Source organism: Peromyscus maniculatus, chromosome X (genome assembly GCF_049852395.1).
Source record: "Peromyscus maniculatus bairdii isolate BWxNUB_F1_BW_parent chromosome X, HU_Pman_BW_mat_3.1, whole genome shotgun sequence".
Classification (NCBI taxonomy): Eukaryota; Metazoa; Chordata; class Mammalia; order Rodentia; family Cricetidae; genus Peromyscus; species Peromyscus maniculatus.
Window position 1 is genome coordinate 109,894,396 of NC_134875.1, and position 24,045 is coordinate 109,918,440.

Sequence of the window (24,045 nt, forward strand, 5' to 3'; positions counted from 1 at the left end):
TTCTTGAAGCCCAAACGAGTAAGTTCTTCAAGCCAGCCTCCTTCTTCCATGGTCTACTTAGAAAAAGCTATTCTAAGTTCCCCTTTAGAGTGAACTCTAAGGTCAAAACTATTTCCTATGTGCACTGAATTTTCTTCATCTGCCTCCATCACACTTCTAAGAAAAATGTCTAGTGATGAGTGGCAGAATCAGAATCCAGATCCTGGTGTGTCTATTCTTTTCCACAAAGACACTCTCTGCAAACATGAAATACTCCAGCAGCTATGGACAACAGATGAGAGATATGTAGACTGTATAATGAGGTTGTGAAGACAACTTGAAATAAATACTGCATGGGATGGGACCAGTCAAAGCATGAGATATATTGACAGCTTCCCTTAACACTGGGAGGATACAGATGGGAGAGTTAGAGTAGCTAATTAAACTCAGACACATGCAGATCAAGGTGATATCTAGAAAATAAGAGGATAATGGAGCTAGAGAGATGGATCGGTAGTTGAGAGTGATTACTGTCTTCCAGAGGACCTGAGCTTGGATTCCTGCATCCAGGTCCTGCCTGTAACTCCAATTCCAGGTGGTCTGGCTGATGCCCTCTGCTGGACTCTTCAGGCATGAGTGTGCATACGTACACACACGTACGTGTACACACACACACACACACACACACACACACGAATCTTTTTGGAAGAAAGGAAAGGAGGAAGGGATAAAGAGAGGAAGGAAGGAAATAGCTGCTACAGAGTGGCCTCAGCAGTTAAAAGCACTTGCTGCTCTTCCAGAGGACCCAAGTTTGGTTCCCAGCACCCACAGCAAGGAGCTCACAAATTGCCTATAACTCAAGCTCCAGGGTATCTGATGTCTCTGGCCTCCATGGGCGCACGCACTCACATGCACATCCATGCAGATACATACCTACCTACATACAAATAATAATAATCTTTTTTTAAAATAGAGGACAATAATTGTGCTAAGGCTATCTATGTAGTCAGAATCAAGCAGTGTGAACCTAAGCTACCATCATAACCACTAACCAAGATGTAAGAGTATTATAGGACAAAGTCAAGAAAATGCTCCCTAATAAAACTAACTCCATGGTCAAAGCCAAGTCTACTATGTGGGGCCTTCCACCTCTTGGGAAAGGGATAGAGCAAGTTTCCTATGCTCTTTCTGGGAGATGGGGGGGGGGCTTCAATCAACAGGATGGATTGGCCTGCCTCCTCACCCAGGAGAGCTCTCAATTCACTTATTCTCTTACATTCTTGAGCCAAGTTGCAGAGAGGGGGCCTATTCCCCAATGCTTCATCATGAAGGAATTGCTCACTGAAATGATCACATAGTTGGTCATTTCACAGGAAAACCGCCTGCATTAGTGAGCCAGCCTAAACATCCCTGGGACCTCCAGATACTCGAGATAAGTATACCTGCCCAGTCACATTAATCATCTCATTTCCCAGGGAAATCACAACCAAGAGTATTCAAAAAGCCTTCCAAAAGCACTGGGCTATTTCTTGCTAGTGTGCTATTTCTCATTTTTTAAATGAGTAAAGCAGAAATGAGTGGAATGGCTGCATCAAGTAATTGAGATTTTAAATGGTTTTGGCTGAGGAAAACTGACCTGCCAGACTTGATTTGCAGTTCTGAGACAGGGATGAAGGAAGCATGAAGGACAGTGGTCCTTACCCCTGGTCTTCAGTGAATTCTGTTTGGTCATAAACCTTCATGGGAAAACATCTGTATCTCCCTTCTTCACTGGTTTCTCAATGAAATTTAGCATTTCCCTTAAGCATGAATGAAGGTGAAAAACCATGCATGTTATTACTGGCAATTTCTGACTTTGTCAACAAGAGAAATCAACACCTTATCACGTTTCAGTACAGATCTTATAAATGTTTATCCTTATTACTACATCAAAATTATATTACTCAATGCACCACTCCATCTAGCTATGTAACAATAAAGCAACACAAATATTAAACTGTAAAGTTTTGAAAACTAATATAACCTATCTCCAGCTAATCTTATCTACTGAATATATTTTTTAAATGTTTCTGAAGAGTCTCAGTTTTCAGTAGGCAGCTCTCAAAGGAATCCAGGGGACAAGAACGTTAAGAAATCCTGGTGAGGGGTGGCTTGGTGAGATGGCTCAGTGGTTAAGAGTCTGGCTGCTATTCCAGAGGACCGGAATTCAATTCCTAACATGCATGGCAGCTCACAATTATCTAGTAACTCCAATGCCAGAGGCTCCAACCCCGTCTTTCTAACCTCCAAGGACACCAAACACACAAGTGGTACATACAGACATATAAGCAGGGAAGATGCCCGTACACATAAAAAATTATCAGTAAGCATTAGAAACAAGAAAAGAAGCCAGGCAGTGATGGCGCACACCTTTAATCCCAGCACTCAGGAGGCAGAGGCAGGCAGATCTCTGTGAGTTCAAGGCCAGCCTGGTCTACAAGTGAGTTCCAGGACAGCCAGGACTGTTGCACAGAGAAACCCTGTCTCAAAAAAACCAAGAGAGAGAGAGAGAGAGAGAGAGAGAGAGAGAGAGAGAGAGAGAGAAGAAGAAGAAGAAGAGGAGGAGGAGGAGGAGGAGGAGGAGGAGGAGGAGGAGGAGGAGGAGGAGAGAAGGGAAGGGAAGGGAAGGGAAGGGAAGGGAAGGGAAGGGAAGGGAAGGGAAGGGAAGGGAAGGGAAGGGAAGGGAAGGGAAGGGAAGGGAAGGGAAGGGAAGGGAAGGGAAGGGAAGGGAAGGGAAGGGAAGGGAAGGGAAGGGAAGGGAAGGGAAGGGGAAGGGGAAGGGAAGGGGAAGGGGAAGGGGAAGTGGAAGAAGGGGAAGGGGAAGAAGGGGAAGAAGGGGAAGTGGAAGAAGGGGAAGAAGGGGAAGTGGAAGAAGGGGAAGGGGAAGAAGGGGAAGAAGGGGAAGAAGAAGGGGAAGAAGGGGAAGAAGAGGAAGAAGGGGAAGAAGGGGAAGAAGAAGGGGAAGAAGAAGGGGAAGAAGAAGGGGAAGAAGAAGGGGAAGAAGAAGGGGAAGAAGAAGGGGAAGAAGAAGGGGAAGAAGAAGGGGAAGAAGAAGGGGAAGAAGAAGGGGAAGAAGAAGGGGAAGAAGAAGGGGAAGAAGAAGGGGAAGAAGAAGGGGAAGAAGGGGAAGAAGGGGAAGAAGGGGAAGGGGAAGGGAAGGGAAGGGAAGGGAAGGGAGGAATCCTTAGGGAAGGCAGGAGTAGCACAGATACTCAGGAAATTAGAGCAGGAGGATCACAAGTTCATAGCCTCCCTGGTCTATAAGACTAGAGTTCAAGGTTTAGCCTGAACAAACTTAGTAACCACCCTGTCTCAAAATAAAAAGAAGAAAACTAAGGATATAGCTCAGTGATAGAGCACTTGTCTAGCACACATGAGGACCTAGGTCCAGTACTGGAGTGGGGGCAGGGGGGGCATTCTGAATTATCTTCCACATATGGAAACCTAAATTTAAACTGTACTCCTAAGACATGTCCATAATCCCAGCCCTCAGGAGGTAGAGGCCAGAGAATCAGAAGTTTGAGGTCATCCTTAGGCTACACAGTGAATTTAAGGCCAGCCTGGGATACATAAGACCGAGTCTCAAAAAAAAAAAGTGCATGGGTATGGAACCCTCAGGTACATTTCACCCTTGGACTGCTGAGTGGCCCATTCGGTGATATCAACATCTCATTCACACCATAGTTTTGAGACTTAGCAAGATGACAGAAATGGGTATGGTTTAGTTTTAAATGTATTAATGTTAATTATTATTTGGTACAAAGACAGTGCTCAGGGAGCTAGAGTGGTTGCTCATCAGTTAAGAGCACTTGCTGCTCTTATAGTGAACCTGGGTTTGGTTCTTAGCAGCCATATAGCAGCACATGGCTACCTGTAACTCCGGTTCCAGAGGATCTGCCTCTGGCTTCCTCGGGCACATGGCACATACCTGATGCACATACATGTGTGCGGGCACTCACACATACATATAAAAATAAGCAAGTCTTTTAGAAAAGACATTAGGCAACAGGGTGATCAAAGGCCAGTTGTTTCTTCAAGGTCACATAGCAGCTCCTACATAATAATGAGGTATCAAAAACTGCTGACCAACTGGCTTCTGGAACAGTGTGCACCAAAAAATATTGTCCTGAGAGGGATGCTAAGTAGCTAGTGCCACAATGAAAATCAGCAACTACTGTTGTCTTGTCCAAGCAAGTCTTGCTAGAGAGAAACATTCAGTGGGAATAAAATGCTCAGCAAACAGAGCTGTCGGATAAACCATACTATGAACAGCTCCACTGAAGAGCTTCAGACAGACCAACACAGAACATAACACATAATTAATTCCCTTCCCTCTCTCAGGAGTCAGGAGAACAGGATAAAACTGATCGATTTATTGACAGGCAGATGACAGACAGAAATACAAACTCTTGTGGCAGCAATAGTTAGAGAAAGCAAGGACATGACTATTCAAACTACACAGGAAGGAACAGCACATATTTTTTTATTTTGATATCAGCAGTGCTCTAGCCCATTAAAAACACCACCAACCCAGCTTTCCCCTGATCTAGTTGGATCAGTGTGTTATAAATATTCAATCACATTTCCAAGAGAAAACAGTATTTCATGTCTTAATAAATCAATTCTTAGTATCTGCTGTGTTGAATAGAAATTTAAACACTATCCATATTTGTCTTGTCTTTCATTAAAAAGCTAGGACACCATAATATATTCCACCGTTAAAGGAAACTTTCACACTACACAACACTATAGTCATTAAGAAAAAATAGCATCGCTGGATCATTAGCATGTCTTTAAAAGGCAGCCAAAGTAAGGGTGGGTTTTAGCTAGAGCACAGGGCAGGGTGGGGGGTGTTGGATCAGTTTGCATGCTTCCGTGTTAAAATAACAAGTGTTCAAAACTGAGATCCTCCTTCAGCAAATACAAAGAAATTAGTCTGAATTCGCTTTTATTACTCAAGATAAACTCAACACCGCTTCCTTTATTTTCTCCCAAATGTATCTTCCAAGTAGCCTTGCATAACCTTATCCTCTTAATTTCTACCACTTGGCTTAGCAGGACCTGAGTCACCAGAAATATGAGTGGATCTGTGGTTGTGACCTGAAGTTACTCTTCAAGCACCAACCAGGTCATGCCTTGCATTAATAATATATCCCAAAAGCTGATATACTTATTCTCTTTACTTAAATGAAGCAAAAATTGAGCTGGGTGTCAAGGTGCTATAAACTCAGTTCTCGGCAGAGTTCCAGGCAAGCCTGGGCTACATAACAAGCTCCAGGACAGACTGGGATACATACAGACTGTTACTTTGTCTCAAAAGTAGCAGTAAAATGGGGGGAGGGACAATTGGCCCCAACTCATATTCTAACTGCAGCAGTACATCAAATTTCAATCCTCCACAATACACAAAGTCTTTCAAAGAATTACAGAAGAATTTGGATAGAGAAGTGTCTACTAGTCTGTTTTTAACCTATCCATACACAAAAAATATTGTTAAACTTATCTAATTTGAACATGACTCCCAACTCCGTTTACTCTGTATTGTTTCTTCTTCCATGTCAATCCAATAAAAATGGCAAATGTCTGCACTCATTTTTAAAGATCATTTGGTATACTCTATACCATTAGTTCCTATCTTAGGAGGAACAAAGAATTTTCAGTGTTGATCCTGATTCCATCTTACTAAATATTACATTTTCAATGTTTTACTTACTGTAAAAATACCATAAATGAACCAATTCCACTGATATAGTATAAATCTTTTATACAAATAATACGAAAGACAATTTAAATTGGTTGGATTGTTATCCACAATACAATACCAAGTTGATATTCACATGCACTTTCTTTCTTTCTTTTTTTTTTTTTTTCGAGACAGGGATTCTCTGTGTTAATAGTCCTGGCTGTGCTGGAACTCACTCTGTAGACCAGACTGGCCTCACAGAGAACCTCTGCTTCCCAAGTGCTCGGATTAAAGACGTGTGACACCACTGCCTGGCCTCATGCCCTTTCTTAAGAGTTCCTAAGTTATTCTTTTTACCACAGGACTACATGAACTCTATTGTGCATCTGCACATTCTGCAGTCTTCTCAAAGTTTCATAGGAGCTATCCCAAAGATTTTTATATTTACTTGTAATTCAATCAGCAAGACTGGTAACAGAAATAATCTTTTGACTTTTTTTTCAGTCAGGCAAAATCTGCTATTCTCAGGTCAACTTTATAAAGCAGATGTGGCAAATAGGCCATGGATCATTCACCACTGTGATAAATGAAGTCACTACTACAATTCACAAAGGTCTCAAGGCCTTTAACAAAGACAGTATGACATAAGTCCAGTTACAGAACTAAATAGTCTAGAATATATCTTTGTTCTTGGCCATCAGAGGTAAGAAACAGGAACATGGGCTGAAATAAAGTGACAAAACACATGAAAGGTCTCTTTTGTAATTTTAATTGAAGCACTGCTAATCACTTGAGTCTTTTTAAAGCACCAAATTTTAATATCTAAGTCAATTTGGGAATGGGGGGGGAACACTATCAGGAACTTCTCTCCAGAATAAAACAATATTTACTCCTCCACATGTCCAAATTAAAATCTACTAAAACCCAAACCCCACACAGAGAAAAAAAATACTAAAATCACATTCTAGGGGGTCAGTGCATTCCGCAGTCTTTGCTGGGCTGTCTAATTGTCCTTCAGCTGACTTTCAAAAATTAACACCCTAGCTCATTAAAATATACATTTTCCCATTGGCTTTTTTAAATTAAAAATAATAATTAAAAAAACACTTGAAGGAATTCGTGACCAGTTGCCTGACTCAGTTGATGGTATATAGGACATATGGAAGTCAGGAAGGCGGCTTGCAGCACACGACATTCAGGGGATGCTCATCTTTAAGGCTTAGCTTTCTTCCAAACAGTGTAAAATACCCACCTGGACAGGGAGTCAAGGAATAAGGAAGGTCATTCAAGAAGGAGCAGGTACCAGTTAACATGTGTACATAGGCCTACAAATTGAAAGAGGGACAGAGATTTATTGGCGTAGATTGAACACTGTGGGGATGGGACAAAGGGCTTTTAAACAAGACCACTTTGCAGCATGGGACATCTGACATTTGGGACAGTTCTCTCAGGCAACACTGTTGCTTCTGCTCTGGAGGCCTCCCAAAAGTTTGACAAATTGGTATGAGGAGAAGAATAAGGGACAAGTGGATGGGAGTAAAGGAAGAGGGCAAAGAGGCAGGGGAGGTGGAAGAGTAGAACAGAAGTTAAAGGGACTCTAAGACCCAGAAGCCTTCTCCACATTACCCCTATTTCTCAAAGCTCTAAGCATGAAGAACAGTTAAAGGGACAAGGGAGCAGTGGAGATGGAAGAGATGTTAAATCTCCACAAGCCATTGAAGGACATGGCTGCCCAGCAAGCATAGTATCCCCCGCTTTGGGCAAAGGACCTAGGCAGCTCTTGTCCCTTACTAGGCATCCAGCTTCAGCAGCCTATTTGCCCCAAGCTAGGAGCCAACCCAGGGCCAGCAGCAGTTCGAGGGCTCCCTGATAACAAGGGAAACTGCCATCATGAAAGAAACCTGGACTCAGCTTGCAGCTATGGAAGCTGATGATTGCTAAGAATGGTTTATCACAAATATGGCTAGTCCTGCTAGCCAGCTTACTCAGGGGATCCCCCACTTTCCCTTTCATATGCTGAAATTGCTGGTGGGCCATTAAGCTTTTATGTAGGTTTCTGGGAATTCAAACCACTTCTCAAGTATCGGGTACTCATCAGTCCCCTGGAGGACTGAGGAAACAGGCCATTGGGCCCCATCTCTACTGGGGTAATAGTTCTGACTGGGGCGACAGAAGAATTTGCATATGCCTGGCTAGGGCCTGTCACTCAACAAACCATTGTTTCTGTTTTAGATCAGTGGGACTTAATGATTAAAGGCCCCTGGGAATCTATGACAAGGGACACCCCAGTCTCTAAGATCCAAAAATAAAGCCTATTTTTCAAGTTCTCAGGAAGAGTCCCACTTAAGTTTGAAACTCAGGGCTTATATACTATAGAGCTAATTCTGCTTGTTGTTATGATTAATAATGGCAGCATGTGATGTACTTAGATGATCTGAAAAAGTAGCACATAATGTCATGGTCAAAGGATACAATTCCAAGTATGAAGGGACACAGACAATCTCTTTCGAGAATTCCACAGGACAATACAGGCGCCCCAGCTGTTCTTCATAGAGCGACAGGGCTTCAGTCAAATTGACACAATTCCCCTAAATCAGAGAGAAAAGCAAACAATGGGATTTCCAAGTCATACTCATTTGAAGGTCTCTAATAAAGGGAGAACAATTGGAGCTTGAGATAAAAGTTCATCTTTAAAAATGAGATAAGGCCTTTATACTTCCACAAATTACACTGAATTCTATTTATGGATTCATTAGTTCATTCTCTTTCTACCTCATTTACGGAGCTATTTCAAATTATTGAAGTATGAAGCAATAGAAAGCAGTGAGGCCAATTTCTCATTAGTGACATAGTTCATTGTATCCACACCATGCAATTTAGCATATTCATCCACATAACCCACCACTCAAAGTAAATTTTTTGTCAGTACCGGTCACAACTGTGTTGAAACTGAAATATCAAAATGATGTTCTTTCTTTCCACAATTATTTAAACTACATCCTTTCTTAAAAATAAGTTCTGACACAACTGTATTCATACCTCATCCTTTCCTCAAATTCTGATTCTGATTTTCTTCAAGTGTGCACTACTGTATGAGTGTGATAGTCTGAACTTTGTGGAATCAGTTCTCTCTCTCCACCTTTTGATGTGGCTTCTGGGAACCAAACTCGGGTTGTCAGGCTTCTGCTGCAAGCCTTTGTATCCACTGAGCCATCCCACTAGCCCTCTGTGACTAATTTTTAAGGAATAAGGAACAATGTGAGATGAAAAACTTCACAAGTGCCCTATGACGTCAGAATTTCTGAGAACAACCTTTTTAAACCAAGTATCCAGCCAGCCAGCCATGGAAAGGGGTTAGAACTATTCCAAGAGATGGCCTTGGTAGCTTCAACTTAGCACATTCACTTAGCACAACGTCATCCTTCAGTGCCAGCCTGTTTAATAACCCATCATCTAGGGTCCTGCAGTGGGATTTAGCCAAAGTGCCCTTCACCAGCATATAATTTGGTTTCAACATCAAGTTCACCATGAGAGCATATAAACACCACACATGTAATTTACAATTCGTAAATAGAAAACACTGTGCAGTTGTTTTTAGAACACATCACCACTGGGGAAGCGATATAAAACGGAAATGCCACCAAGGTGTACAGCTGAATGATCGTCTGCTATCTTAAAAATGACACCCTGCTGTATGTTTAAAGAGGACATATGGGAGGGCCGGACCTCCTTACTGAGAATATGGTACAAAAATTGGAAGGTTTCAATTTATTCTTTCCCAACATTGTCATGAAGCAGTTTTTCAAAAGAAAAAGGGAAAGAAGAAACTCCACAAATAGAGACCTACCCAAAAAAGGAACATGATAAATTTCACTTTCCTGTCTACATAAATAGAACATTTTTTTTCTTTTCTTTTTAAGAAAGATACATCAGAGTTCCAAAACAAAACCCAACAGCAAAGAAATAATCACCCATTAGTTCAGCAGCTTCGGTTCTAGAAAATTCTCCATGCCTCATATTATACTTAAGTAACACTTGCTTTTTTAGTTTACAGACTTTTGTATTGTTTACATTTTTAACCTTAAATCAGTTTGTATTATTTCTGTAATATAAATCCTTATCTGTGCCCTTATTAGTTTCAAAGGTGAGCAAAACTAGCTGGGTGGCACATGCCTTAAATCCAAGCACTCAGGAGGCAAAGGCAGGTGGATATCTGTGAGTTAAAGGCCAGCTAGCCTGCTCCATGCAACCAGTTCCAGGCCAGCCAAGGCTGCATATACTCTGTCTCAAAAAGTAGGGGTGTGGGGGGGGGAGTAGGACTAGGACAGATGACTCAGTTGTTAAGAACACTTATTGCTCTTCTAAAGGGCCCAAGTTCAGTTCTTAGCACCCTCTTGGACAGCTCACCACTGCCTGTTAGCTCTAGCTCCAGGATGACCCAATACCTCTAGTCTCCTAGGTCATCTGCATTCACATGCACATACCCACACACTCACACACACATACATATACATAATTAAAAATAACAAACCTTTTTTTTTTAAAGCAAGCAAAACTAAATAGTAAAAAAAAAAATCACACTTAGGTGAACTAGAAAAAAAATTTTTTTGAGAATTGACACTAAAGGACAGGAAAGATGGCTCAGTGGTTAAGAATTCTTACTGCCCATGCAGACGACCTGAGTTCAGTTTTCTGTACCCATGTTGGGCAGCTCACAACCACAAGTAAGTTCAGCTCCAGGGGATCTGACCTCAGTGGCCTTAGAGGGTACATGCACTCACATGAACATACACAAACACACACATTTTTTTTCAGTTTTTGTTTTGCTTTATGAGACAAAGTCTCTCTGTTATGTAGCCCTGGCTGTTCTGGAACTCTTTACATAAATCAGATTGGCCACAGACTCACAGAGATCCACCTGCTTCTGCCTCCCAAGTACTAGGATTAAAGGTCTATGCCAGTATGCCCAGCTTAAAAAAATCAAGAAGAAAAATTGACAGTTAAGGGTGGTGAAGAGCACATACTGGGAGTACAGACACTCAAGAGTTCAGTTTTCCACACGCATGTCAGGGGGCTCACAAATGCTTGGAACTCCAGTTCCAGGGAATCCAACACCCTCTTTTGGACTCCACAGGCACCCACACTCTGACTCACAAATAACTGGAAACATAAAATAAAAAATAAATGAAGAAAAATTTCAAATGATGCTAATGATGGATTACTCCCAGAAAGCAGATTATGAGAGTGGTCAGGAGTTTGCTGCATTTTTCATGGTAGCTTCCCTGTGTCTCACATACCCATTTTTGTATGTAGCAGTGGGGGGGGGAAGGGTTGGAGACAGAAGATACATGGTCAAGTCCCAGAACCTTACTTCTATTCTCAAAAATACACATTCCCAAGTTCTGTGGCAAGATAGTAAGGCTACCTTCAAGCACCCAGTGTGATGCCAGGATGTCACAAACTGGCCACTGTGACACAAGCAATGTGTTGCTGGGAAGATTCAGTTTTTGAAAATCATTATATAACACCCTCACCCCATCATTAACCATCTCCATTTTTTCTGCTCTACACTCCACCTAAGGACAGAAGAGGAATGGTAGGAATGAAGTGAGCATGTCACTAGGTAGTAAATAAGTGGAGTCTAAGGTTATAAGTCAATGGGAGAACTCCTGTCTAGCAAGCAGGAATTCACCACAAAATAAATGAATAAATAATGAGTGAAAGAATGAATGAATGAATGAATGAATGAATGAATGAATGAATGAATGAATGGTGGAGAGTACGGCTTCCTGCAAGGCTTATGCCCCTTAATCCATGTGAATTTTGGTGTGTGACACATACAGACACCAAATAGAAGAAACAACCCCAGGGTATCACAAAATGTTATCACTTCATATCTCCACTTGTAGTGAATGGGAGGACAGAATGTTCACAGTGATGTCTTTTGAATAACTCTTGGCAAAGAACATAGCCTTGGACTTATGATCTGTAATATAAATGATCTGGAGGTTTAAAAAAGAAACAGTTCACAAAAGCAAGTTATCAAAGTTTGAGTCATTAGTATTTGCACATGCTGTATTCTCATGGAACATTTCTATCAGTTTCTCACACTAAAGCACCAGTTCCCCATTGCAGGCAAGGAAAAACCACCATACCTCCTAATGGAACCTTTCATCTACTCCAAACTGACTGCTTCAGAGTATCCACACTTAAATCCCCTTGCCTCAGCCTCCCAGGTAGTTGGGATTATAGGCAGATGGCACCCATGCCTAGCTTGTTTTCAGTCTCTGTACTGAAGCAGAGGAAGCCCTGCATTAGTGCAGTCCTGCATGAGTATTATTGTCATGGGCATGCCTCAGCCCCATAGGAATGGTGAGATTCAAAGAAATGGCAATACCTTCCTGGGGGTTTTAATGCTAGTGATTAATCAATGTGTACAAAACTAGTAACAACTTTCTCCTCCAGGATGTTCACAACCTGAGACTGCTCACTTATAGATGCCTCCTCCCAAGACTAGCTAACTTCTTTTCCCTATGCTGTACATAATAAAACATGCCGAGGTTCCAAGATGCTTGCAGTCATTGGCTCAACTCTATCAGAGTGCACACAGCCTACCTGACCCCAGCCTTGCCATGCAAAGGTGTCCTGCTCTTTCTTTTCATCATTTTTTCACTACTCCTAGTCAGAGTTCCAGACCCAACCCATGCAGATCCTGGTACATCTCTATTTGGTTTTAAGATCCTAGAGCCTCATATGTTTCCTCAATTAATGTGCATGAGTGTAGTGGTACTGTGTTCCCCAATATATTGTGCATCTTAAACTTATCTGGGGTCAGAGGACAGAACAGCCACTAGACATAAAGGCCAGAAAATGGTGGTGCACACACCTTTAATCCTAGCATTCTGGAGGCAGAGATCCATCCGGATCTCTCTAAGTTCAAAGCTACATTGGGAACAGCCAGGCATGGTGACACATGCCTTTAATCCCAGGAAGTGATGGCAGAAAGCAGAAAGGTATATAAGGTGTGAGGAACAGGAACTAGAATCTGGTTAAGCTTTTAGGCTTTTGAGCAGCAGTTCAGCTGAGATCCATTTGGATGAGGACTCAGAGGCTTCCAGTCTGAGGAAACAAGATCAGCTGAGGAACTGGCAAGGTAAGGAAGCTGTGGTTTGTTCTGCTTCTCTGATCTTCCAGCATTCACCCCAATACCTGGCTCTGCATTTGTTTAGATTAATAAGACCTTCTAAGATTCATGCTACACATGAGACTCCCTTCTAGCTCTGGAAATGCAGAGACAAGGCAATACAATAAATATGCTCCCCAAAGTCCAACTCACTGCATCGGTATTGCTTTTATAGTACAAAGCCTTGTTTGAGTGGGTTTCATCATCAACACTCTACATAAAACAGAGGCCTGCAAACTTCCTCCGCAAAGGGCCAGACAGATCACATTTTAGACAGCACAGACCATGAGGCTTCCCTAGCAATACTCCACACTGCTCCTGGAGCACAAAACAAAGGCATGGCAGTTTATCAAGAAACTACAGAGCAGGCAGCCACATCTGGCCCCCAGTGTGTAGACCCTGTAGCTTTAAGCTACCATGTGCCCACAGGCTTTGCATGCAGTGGGAAGAGGAGGAAAACAGGACAAGCTAGAGCTTTAGGTGTCTCAGTATTCTAAATTCTTTCCAGCATTATTATTCTCAGATCCCATGAAATAGCCAGGACAGACTAGAGTCTGCAGACGAGTGCTTCCTCGGGGGAAAAAATAAGACCTCCACCTGTTCCGGATATTTAAATATACCAATAATCTTTCAAAGCAGTTCATCAATTGGTACTAAGTAACAGTTGGACAGGAATAAGAAGTTCTGCCATGCAATTACACAGTATAAGGTAAAGATAGCTAATGACTGTGCACTGCATACTTTAAAATATTACAAGAAAGGAAGATGAATGTTTTCTCCACAAACACATGATATATGTTTAAGAGGATACATGTGCTTAACCTGATTAAAAAGTAGACGATGTATACATGCAGGTAAACATCTCATGGTAACTCTGTAAATGATCATTGTTATGTTTTTATAGATCAGTCAAAAATAAATTCATATTAAAATTTAAACTAGCCTTATTGATTCACTTACAATACAGCTCCTGAACCTAAAAATCAGGGAACATCACAAAAGGGGTTCAGAAAGATTTTAAGAGCCAGAGGAACAAAACAAATCTATGGTGACATTGTGTCTGCTAGAAATGCTATGGAAGCTACCCATGATACTTGAGCAATATGGCTGCCAAAATCATACCTGAATGAGGATGATACAAATAGACATGATAATGTGGAAGGGAGAGGTTTCATGGGGCCCAACCCTAGACAAAGAACTACCGGCAACTAAAGAATGCTGAAAAGCGGAGAAATAATCTTCCATAGGGAAGAGCACACCAACTGATTACCCAATACCAAATGGTCAGTCCTGAAAATATACATATAAATAACATTATACAGACTGAGCAGGTTGTATTTATGTATTTACATATATATCACAAATATATGTGTATCTGTGTGTATGTATTTAACAATTAAAGAAAAAGAGGCCATGAATTTGAGAGGGGGGTACATGAAAGGGGTTGGAAGAAGGGGAAGGGGGAAAAATGATATAATTACATTATGATTTATAAAAAATATTTACGGGGTGAGAGATGGTTCAGAGGTTAAGAGCACTGGTTGCTCTTCCAGAGGACCTGAGTTCAATTCCCAGCAACCACATGGAGGCTCACAACCAATTGTAATGAAATCTGGTGTCCTCTTGTGGCCTGCAGGCATACATGCAGACAGAACACTACACAGAGAATAAATAAATAAATCTTCAAAAAATATATTTACAATACAACGTCCTGGGGCTATAGGGATGTCTCAGCAGTTACAAGCACTGGCTGCTCTTCCAAGGGACTGGAGCTCAGCTCCCAGCCCCCCAGTTGAGGAGTCTCATAAGCACCTGTAACTCTAGCTACAGATCTGATACCTCTAGCTTCTACAGGCAGCTGCACTTACATGCATATACCCACAGAAACACATGCACATAAATAAAAATAAGTCATTTTAAAATAAAAGTATTTAGCATTTAGTATTTAGCAAAATTGAAAGATATACTTTAAAGAAATGAATTACTGAGAAATCAATACAATATAAAATTGGCCACAAAAGTAAAGTGTTTTTAGTGGATGGGATTTATGTACAAAAGACAGACAATAGGTTTCTGCTTAAGATGGTCCATAATCAAAATAGTAACTTCTTATTTCAGTAAAAACTAAAAAGGGTTAGAGTTTATGTGTGGTACGATGAAGAATACTCTCCAGTAAACTCAGAAGAATTCAAAGTCCAGAGTGCAAGTGCTGAACTTGGCTATTAATTAAATTTTGTACCAAGTAAAGAGACTGGATTAACAATCAGTTGCCTTTGTCACTTTTTAGGAAGAAGTATAATATTTTTCTATATGTACCTATTTTATACAAATACCAAACAATTCCAAACCTTCTTTAAAGTTAAGAATACCCTCAAGAATGAAAAAAAAGTACAAAGCAACAATTCACTTCTATCTGGTGTCTGCAGCTCACACTATATATAGGCAAAGCTGCTTATCATGAATGTGCTGCTTTTCCTTAGAGATGGACCTAAAGGATGGTGGGTCGGGGAGAACTATGGTCTGTGTCTCCACCTGCTGGTGCAATTTCATACTACAGCCAGAGCCAACTAAATCAAGCTAATCTTGCCTGCTGCTGTTAATTCAATGATATTGTTGTTCTCCTGACAAAGGTAAATTTCAAGAACATGCAGTCAAATATCCAAATAATGGTTTTCATTGAAAGTCGTCGGAGTAGGGCTGGGGACTGAGTGGTCTACCTGTGTGAAGTATTTCCCATCCTGTTTCAGAACTTTCATGGACAGGTCGAGAATCAGTCTGAGAAACTCCCATGTAGAATCTGGATGTGGAAAAAAAATTAAGTTTTGTAAATATGTTTTCCATCTATCAAATAGTCAATAATACAAAAGAAGAGACCCCCATGTGCTGGCACATGCCCATCATCCTAGCACTTTGGAGGCAGAGGGGAGAGGATCAGGATTGAAGAGCATCTTCTAGTAGCTTTGAGGTCAGCTTGTGCTACATGAGACTATTTTAAATATGCATGTGAAAGTTTGTTAAAAACCAAAAATGTACAATCATATAGCTGGTTTTGTGTACACACTAACACAATCACCAAGGTCAAAATCAAATTTATATCTACTTAGGATGAACAATACACCACCAATAAAGACTTAACATAGGGGACTGAGAGTGCAGCTCAGTGGTGAAGAGCTTGTTCATATGCAGGAGATCCTGGGTTCTATTCCCAGCATCACTCTCAGATAAAGAACAAAGACTGAACAAAAAGGCAGAGCTCGCCGGGCGGGGGTGACGCACGCCTTTAATCCCAGCACTTGGGAAGCAGAGGCAGGCGGATCTCTGTGAGTTCGAGGCCAGCCTGGTCTACAAAGCGAGTTCCAGGAAAGGCGCAAAGCTACACAGAGAAACCCTGTCTCGAAAAACGGAAAAAAAAAAAAAAGGCAGAGCTCAAGTCTAAAAGAAAGCTAAAAAAAGGAAATCAGCAATGCACACTGAGAAGCTGAGGAAATTCCTGGTTGTGGAGAGACAGAATGTTGCAGAATGTTGCAGCCTCCATAATAGCAATTCAGTGCCTACCTGGGTTAAACCTAACCTCCTTGAGAATATTCCATGAGACTTTTTTTCATATGTATTAACAGAACACACTATCTTCGCCCAATACCACAACTAAAAATGTCTTCAGAAGGTTTCCAAAAATCTTACAGCAGAGGTTACCCTACTTTACTTAATGTTGTCACCAATGGATTTGAATATGCCTTCATTTGTGAATTTCTTTTGTTCTCCAACTATAAAAACATGAGACTGTTACCACATTGGAACATAGTACGTAAACTCTACCATGGTCCTTCATATTTAGTTCCAGAACACTCAGACCTTTTGCACTATACGCTGTGTTTTCACATTAAGGGCAGGAAGAGAACCAAAGCCACATTAAAATCCAGCCATTTTTCCCACCATCAATACTAGTTCAACTGCTTTCAACAAATAAAAGAGGAGATGAGAAGATGGCTTGGTGGGGAATGTGCTTGCCATGCAAGCATGAGGATCTGAGTTTGACCGCCAGCACCCACATATAAAATGTGTATGGTGGCATGTGCCTCTGCAATCCCAGTGGTAAGTAGGGAGACAGGATTCCTATGGCTTGCTGGCCAGCAAGCATTGCCTACTTGATGAACATTCTAGGCTCAGTAAGAAACCCTTTCTCCTCTTTGGCAAGGATCTCCAAGTGGTAAGAATATGGCTGGCTTCTTTCTGCTCTTCTGATCTCTCAGCTTTTTACCCCACCTCCCGCCCCCCAAAAAAGAAACCCTTTCCCAAAAAAATAAGGAGGAATGTATGTGCACCCATGTGCAAATATGTACGCATGCATAAAGAGTTCAAAACACAATCTACCTTCTTCTGGAGATGTAGAGATTGGGACTGCTGTCAAATCATTAATCACATAATCAAACTCTCTCCCTTCTTTGGCGTACCTCTTCAGTACTGGAATACAGTCTTCTATGAGAACCTTTCAGAAGAAACAGGATTGGATGCATGAGTCAACACAAATGGGTATCATTTAATACTTATAAATAGGAAATGAGTCAGTTGTGGTGGCTCACGCCAGTAGGATTTGCTGAAGGAGACAAAGGCAGGAAGATCACAAGTTCGAGGCCAGCCTGGGCTACACATTTTTAAAAATAAGAAATAAATAAATAGGAAATGAAAGCTGGGGGGTAAATCCACAGCACCAGCACCAGCACCAGCACCAGCACCAGCACCAGCACCAGCACCAGCACCAGCACCGTAAACAAAGAGACCTTCACCCCTGTCTATTAATAGGAAAACTAAGTATTAAACATATACTTATATCCTTTCTTATCTGAGTAGTCCCTTCCCTAATTGACTAATGGAGACACAACCTTATTTAAAATAGTTTACATAGGTTGCCCATAGACCCTTGATAAGAAAGGAGGACAATCAGGTATGGTAGCCCACCCTGTTAATTCCAGCTCTTGGAAGGCTAGACAGAAAGAGTGACACCCCACAGGTTTGAGGGTAGCTGGTTTTTATGTTGAGTTCTTAGTAGGATGGATAAGGGAAGACTACAGTGTAAGAAGTATGGAGTTTGATATATTTGAAGATTTTTTTTGTCCTATTGTTTTATAAAACTTAATACATTGCACAAGTTGCGTAGGCAAAGTCAGAGAAAATGTGAACACCCAGCTACGTAGAGTTTGAGGCCAGCCTGTACTACATGAGATTTTTGTCTTAAAAAAATAGAAAAAAAATCCTCAACTAATCCACACATTCATCCCATCTGAGAACTAATGGTACGTCCCCATATAGAACTTGCCTAGCACATGCATGAAGGTCAGGGTTTGATCCCAGCACCCCAGAAAGTCCATTTGACACTCTCACAATCAACACAACTCTGAATACAGACAGTAAATTATTCTATCTCACTACAAATGTTCTATTCTCCTCTATGAAGTCATATTAAACCCCCTCACTTGCCAATTTAAAAGGTAAATTTTCCTTTATATCTTGGTTTCCAAACCCAAGGGCTTAAGTTTACTGAAATGCCCTTTTCAATGGTTTCTAGGACTAGCTGATTTAGTTCTCAAACAAGTGGGTAACCCAATATGTCAGCATCACTTACTAAATCTTTACCCAAGTGAAATGAAATGCATCTTGGTCCTGGCATGGTAGCTCATGCCTTTAATCCCAGAACTCTGCAGGAGGCAGAGGCAGGCAGATGTCTGTAAGTTCGAGGCCAGCCTGGTCTACAATGCAAGTTCCAGGACAGCTAGAGCTGTCTCAAAAGAAAGAAAAAGAAATACATCTTGGATATGTTAGCAGTGCGTTTGAATACATACTTGACACAAGTTCATGTTCCCATGACATCCCTCTTATCTGTCTATAGTCTGTGTCCAACTTCCTATTTGATTACAGGGCCTTCAGTAAACTAGCAATGGAAAGGACAAGCCTTCTACAATCATTGTTCTCTTAAGTTCCGTTGGCTATTTTTAGACATTTGTTTTAATAAAGCCACGTTGAAAATGTCAGTTGGCCTCACTCCCTTGGTTCTCTGACGAGAATTAGGACAAATGAGAAGCTATGGAAACTGTTCTCCTATTACCAGGCACAAGATATACCATGCCTTTCCACATACTCACTTTATTTCATGTCTTTCAGTCAAATCTTCACATAGCTCACATCAGTCTCATAATACCTCTTGCTAAGTTTATTTCTAAGCATTTAGCAAATTACTTTGAGGAGGATTTCCTGCCACACACCTCCCAATTTCCTTTCAAACTGTTCTGCATTCAGCAGAAAGAAAAAAATTAATCTTTCCTAAGTCACTTAAATCTTTAATCACTAAACCAATTTCTCGGAAGTCCAAGTAACTGTCAAGTTAAATTTCTTGGATTTTTCAAACCATTTTTTATTCCCTATACTTATTTTATTACTTTTATGACCTTCATCTTCCTATCTTACTTATTAGTGGCTTCAAAAATAAGCATAAACTCAGATACACAGCATCCATAAACTGGTTCTTACTTCCGACGAAAATAACTTTTTGCCACTTACTATATTTTTTACTTTATCATTTACTATTAAAATTCAATTTCTGATACTTTCTATTGTGTTTTGGTGGAATCCCTCTATTGCATTGTCTTTATGTGCATGTGTGCGTGTGTGTAAGCAAAGAGGACAACTTGTCCAAGTACCTCCTCTCCCTCTACCATGTGAATTAAACTGAGGTCATCAGGCTTGGAGGCAAATGCCTTTATCCACTTCAACAGTCCAATAACAGATTTCTTAAAATTCTCACCTTTAAATTTAATTTTAAACTAAATTCTACTTGAGTATAATACAGATTTTTTTTAAAAAGTCACTAAATTTAACTTATTTTACTTGATCATTTTGTATGTGTGTACATAAAATGCATACATACACATGGGTAATTCATCCTTAGTTTTCTTGGCATAGTACCTTTAATTCAGTATTAAGATTACTGTCATCATAAAAGAAATTTTTTTTTTTGTTTCTTGAAACAAATGTTAACCAGAGTAACTGTTTAAAACATATGTAAAAACTCCTGCCTTTCTAAAAACAGCATTTTAATGGACTGTTGCCTTTGGTACAGTGCTCAGGTTGATCTGTCTTCAGAACCCTCAGCAGAAAAAAAAAGGCTCAGGCTCCCCCTGGTGGTTATTCTGAGACACTAACCACTGCCACCCTCCAAGAGCTTTTGAATAGAACAAAATGTGATTAGTCCCCCCAACATTCCCCCCTACCACCAACATGAGGGAATGGGATGGTTGAGTTTGGAGAGGGACAGAGAAGGAGAGCAATGAAAGAGATATCTTGGTAGAGTGAACCCATTAAAGGGTTAGGGAGAAACCTGGTGCTAGGGAAATTCCCAGGAACCCACAAGGATGACCCCAGCCAAGACGCCTAGCAATAGTGGAGAGGGCGCCTGAACTGGCCTTCCCCTGTAATCAGATTGGTGAATACCCTAATTGTCATCATAGAACTTTCATCCAGTGACTGATGGAAGCAGATGCAGAGATCCACGGGCAAGCACTGGGTTGAGCTCCTGGAGTCCAGTTGAAGAGAGGGAGGAGGAATTATATGAGCAAGGGGGGGGGAGTCAAGATCATGATGGGGACACCAACAGAGACAGCGACCTGAGCTAGTGGGAGCTCATGGACATGTACTGACCACTGGGGAGCCTGCAGAGGACTGAACTAGGCCCTCTGTATGTGGGTGACAGTTGTGTAGCTTGGTCTGCTTGTGGGGCCCCTGGCAGTACGAATAGGATTTGTCCCTGGTGCATGAACTGGCTTTTTGGAGCCCATTCCCTATGGAGGGATGCCTTGTTCAGTTTTGATGCACAGGGGAGGGGCTTGGTCCTGTCTCAATTTGATAAACCAGGCTTTGTTGAATTCCCAGGGGAAGCCTTACCCTCTCTGAGGAGTGGATGGGTGAAGGGAGTGGGTAAGGGTGTGTGGGGAGCGTAGGAGGTGGAGGGGGGGATCTGTGGTTGGTATATAAAATGGAAAAAGGAAAAAATTAAATAAAAAAAGATGTGATTTATTAAGTTCCTAAGCACGTGGCTTTAACACCATTTAGTCATGTGGTCTTTCAATATGTACCAAATGCACACCAAAAATCCCTTGCTGCATACATCTGACCACCCGGCTCACCATCTGTGCCCTGAGGGTCAGATATCCCATTTCAGGAGACTATTGGTCAAATTCCCCTTTCCACCATACCCCTACTAACACCTAGGTTGTACAGCTGCTCTCAGTTTGTGTTTCTGGTTTTTCCATAATCTTTACAAGAAATCCATACAACAAAAGCCAGGGTGACAGAATTCTCCACCCACTGTACCCCACACTGATCTAAAGTGACCCCTACAAATTTGAATAAATCCCCTTTAAACTCTCTAAGGTTCAGCTCTTTCTTCCCAATATAAAGAACAACATCTACCAGTTATGGTGTGGGGATTAAGTACAACAGGCAGGGGGGGGGTCTGGCTCATTATTTGTCAGCCAAGATAACTTTGAATTCGGTGTGAAATAGTTCAGCCAATGTTTTGCAGAGCTGAATTCTACCCTCCCTTCTTGAATCTATCCAACAGGATAAACTAACTCTAATCTTTCTTGCCCTTTGGCCCACAAAACAATCACAATTGCATTTTAAAGTAGATAGAATTCCTGCCTCAAATTAACATGCAGGTAGCACAAATTTAAATGTACATACATTAGGGAAGGAAGAAGTGCTAGGTAATTGACATCCCAAAGTACAGCACTCATCCAAATTGCTTATAAATCTGGAGGTACACATTTCATATTCTATTCAATTAAGAATTTGCTTGGGTATCTTACTCTAACAAGCCCCATGTCTATGAAAAGGAAATATATGCATCCCCACACATCAGAGTGGCTGCTCACCTTTCAGGCACAGTACAATTTAGGACAGAAACTAATTGCTTATTTGCGACATGTTAATAAACTACACCTACCAATTAAAAATCTGAATTCCCTCTGAAAGACCAAGACTTCAAGGCATTATTCAGGGTAGTGACAGAAGGTGGTAGATTTAAAAAGTACATGACATCTTTTATGCCAGGATTAATGTGGGCTGGAGACATCACTCAGTAGTAGTGGGTGGGTGGCTAGCATACAGAAGGGCCAAGTCCCCAATAACATAAAGAAAAGTAATCTGATAGAATCCACACTGGGGACTTCTTTCAGTATCTATACACCATCTACTCTAAGTATGATAGATACTATATTCACACAAAGAGACTATCTTCCTAACCAATTATACTAAAAGGTACAGGCCCAATTGATAACATGTATTTCTATTTTCAGTCAATTTAAACGTAGAAATTTAAACCAAGAAATAATTACCTGATAGCAGTCTCCTTTAAGATTGTCTAAGACATCTCCACATGTTCTTCGCATGTATTTCTTACATCCGTCAATTACCATTTGGTCAATGTTCAAAACGGGTTAAAGAGAATTTGAATGTACCAAAGAATTCTGAAAGAGTAAGTCTCCTCTAAAACATAAAGGTTCAGACAAATAAAGGTTTTGACTATCGCCAGCTGAGGATCATAAAGTTAAAAAGATATTATGGTGACTTTATTTTTCACACTAAGGACATTCAAGTGAAACTAGATTTTTTTTCTTCTCATGAAATGGCTTAGGGAAGCCATTCTGATAGCCACTAAGCAGCAGATGGGGCACCCAACATAAATGCTCTCTAATCCACAACTACGTTATTATCTCTGCTTCTCTACTGGTAGACACATACAAGGCTGCTAGTTTGTAAATTTAAATGTTTGTCCCAGAAAGACAACACATCTGCCTTGTGTAGTGGATATCTGTTCTATGACGCTGAAGTGTAGCCCTAGAAATATAGCAGGTAACTGCTCTACCCGCCTGTGACCTTAAGACCTGAGATGCACGTATACAGCTCTCTGCTCTCCCTTGTGGGCTTGGATGTGGGACTGACTGAGACTGCCAGAACCGCGTGCCCCAGCATTCCAGAAACTGCGGCAATTCTGTTCTGTACCAGTGAGTTTTTCTCCCCTAATAAATTCCTTCACCCTTTAAGCAGACTCCGTAGATTTCTCTCTTTATCTGGTGTTCAATGTGGGGCATGAACCCATAACCCTGGGATTAAGAGTCCCATGCTCTACTGACTGTATTTCCTGTTTTCTCTGTTATTATTATGTTCCTTCTCGGGTCTTTGATGGGGTTGAAGACCAGATAGTTACAGTTATAATCTTCTAGCATCTTAGCTAAGGACATTTCAGATACTAAAGTTAGATTTTTTTAGAATAGGACAGCTATTGGAGTAATCTCTCTAACATGCCATTTACCTATGTTCTGGAAATTTCTGGATTTTAGTATGTATCTCTTGTTTGATGTTGTTCTTGCTGGTTGTATTTCTATTTTTGTTTAGGTTATTACCTTTCCCCCACTCCTGAACAATACTTGATAATCGTTCCTATTGTATATAGTTTTATATTAGGTTAGAACTTTCTTATTTAGACAAAAGGGGGAGATGTAGTGAATAGCTGTTCTGTGACCCTAAAGCACAGCCCTAGACTCCATGGCTTTCTTACATTAGCCTTGAGTTTGGGGAAACACTCACCAGACTTTGAAGGTACCAAAGAAATCCATTTACCTTGTGTTCACTCTAGCTCTCTGGGAAGTTAACTTAACACATCTGCCTTGAGTCTGGGGAAATTCTCACTGGAGTCCAAAGATATCAAAGGAAGGAGGACCAAAATCCATTTACCTTGTTCTCTCATTCTCTCCTCTCTCTCTTGCTCATCTTTTTAATTAAAAAAAAAAATGTATGAGCCGGGCGGTGGTGGCCCACGCCTTTAACCCCAGCACTCAGGAGGCAGAGGCAGGCGGATCTCTGTGAGTTCAAGGCCAGCCTGGGCTACCAAGTGAGTTCCAGGAAAGGTGCAAAGCTACAAAGAGAAACCCTGTCTCGAGAGAAAAAAAAACATTGTATCCGTGTACGCATGCTGTTATGTGCATGCACCACATACATGCTTGCTGCCTGGAGGCCAAAAGAAGGCATCAGATAGACTGGAACTGGAGTTACAGACTGTGGTGGTAATCTAATTGTACTGAAATGTGATTTTGAATGTATGTTAATAAAT

At 41.1% G+C, this 24,045-nt stretch overlaps 1 protein-coding gene across 1 annotated transcript in view; it reads right to left on the reverse strand.

The window, feature by feature from the left end:
* Nucleotides 1-5,860: 5,860 nt before the first annotated feature.
* Sms (spermine synthase) overlaps nucleotides 5,861-24,045 on the reverse strand; it is a 52,388-nt gene continuing 34,203 nt past the window's right edge. The window contains exons 7-11 of the mRNA XM_076562674.1: nucleotides 22,271-22,360; nucleotides 17,256-17,370; nucleotides 15,602-15,681; nucleotides 8,174-8,289; nucleotides 5,861-6,953 (exon numbers count right to left, since the gene is read on the reverse strand). Of these exons, the coding sequence (XP_076418789.1) occupies nucleotides 6,914-6,953; nucleotides 8,174-8,289; nucleotides 15,602-15,681; nucleotides 17,256-17,370; nucleotides 22,271-22,360 (441 nt within the window). The 3' untranslated portion in view covers nucleotides 5,861-6,913. The remainder of the gene's footprint in view (nucleotides 6,954-8,173; nucleotides 8,290-15,601; nucleotides 15,682-17,255; nucleotides 17,371-22,270; nucleotides 22,361-24,045) is intronic.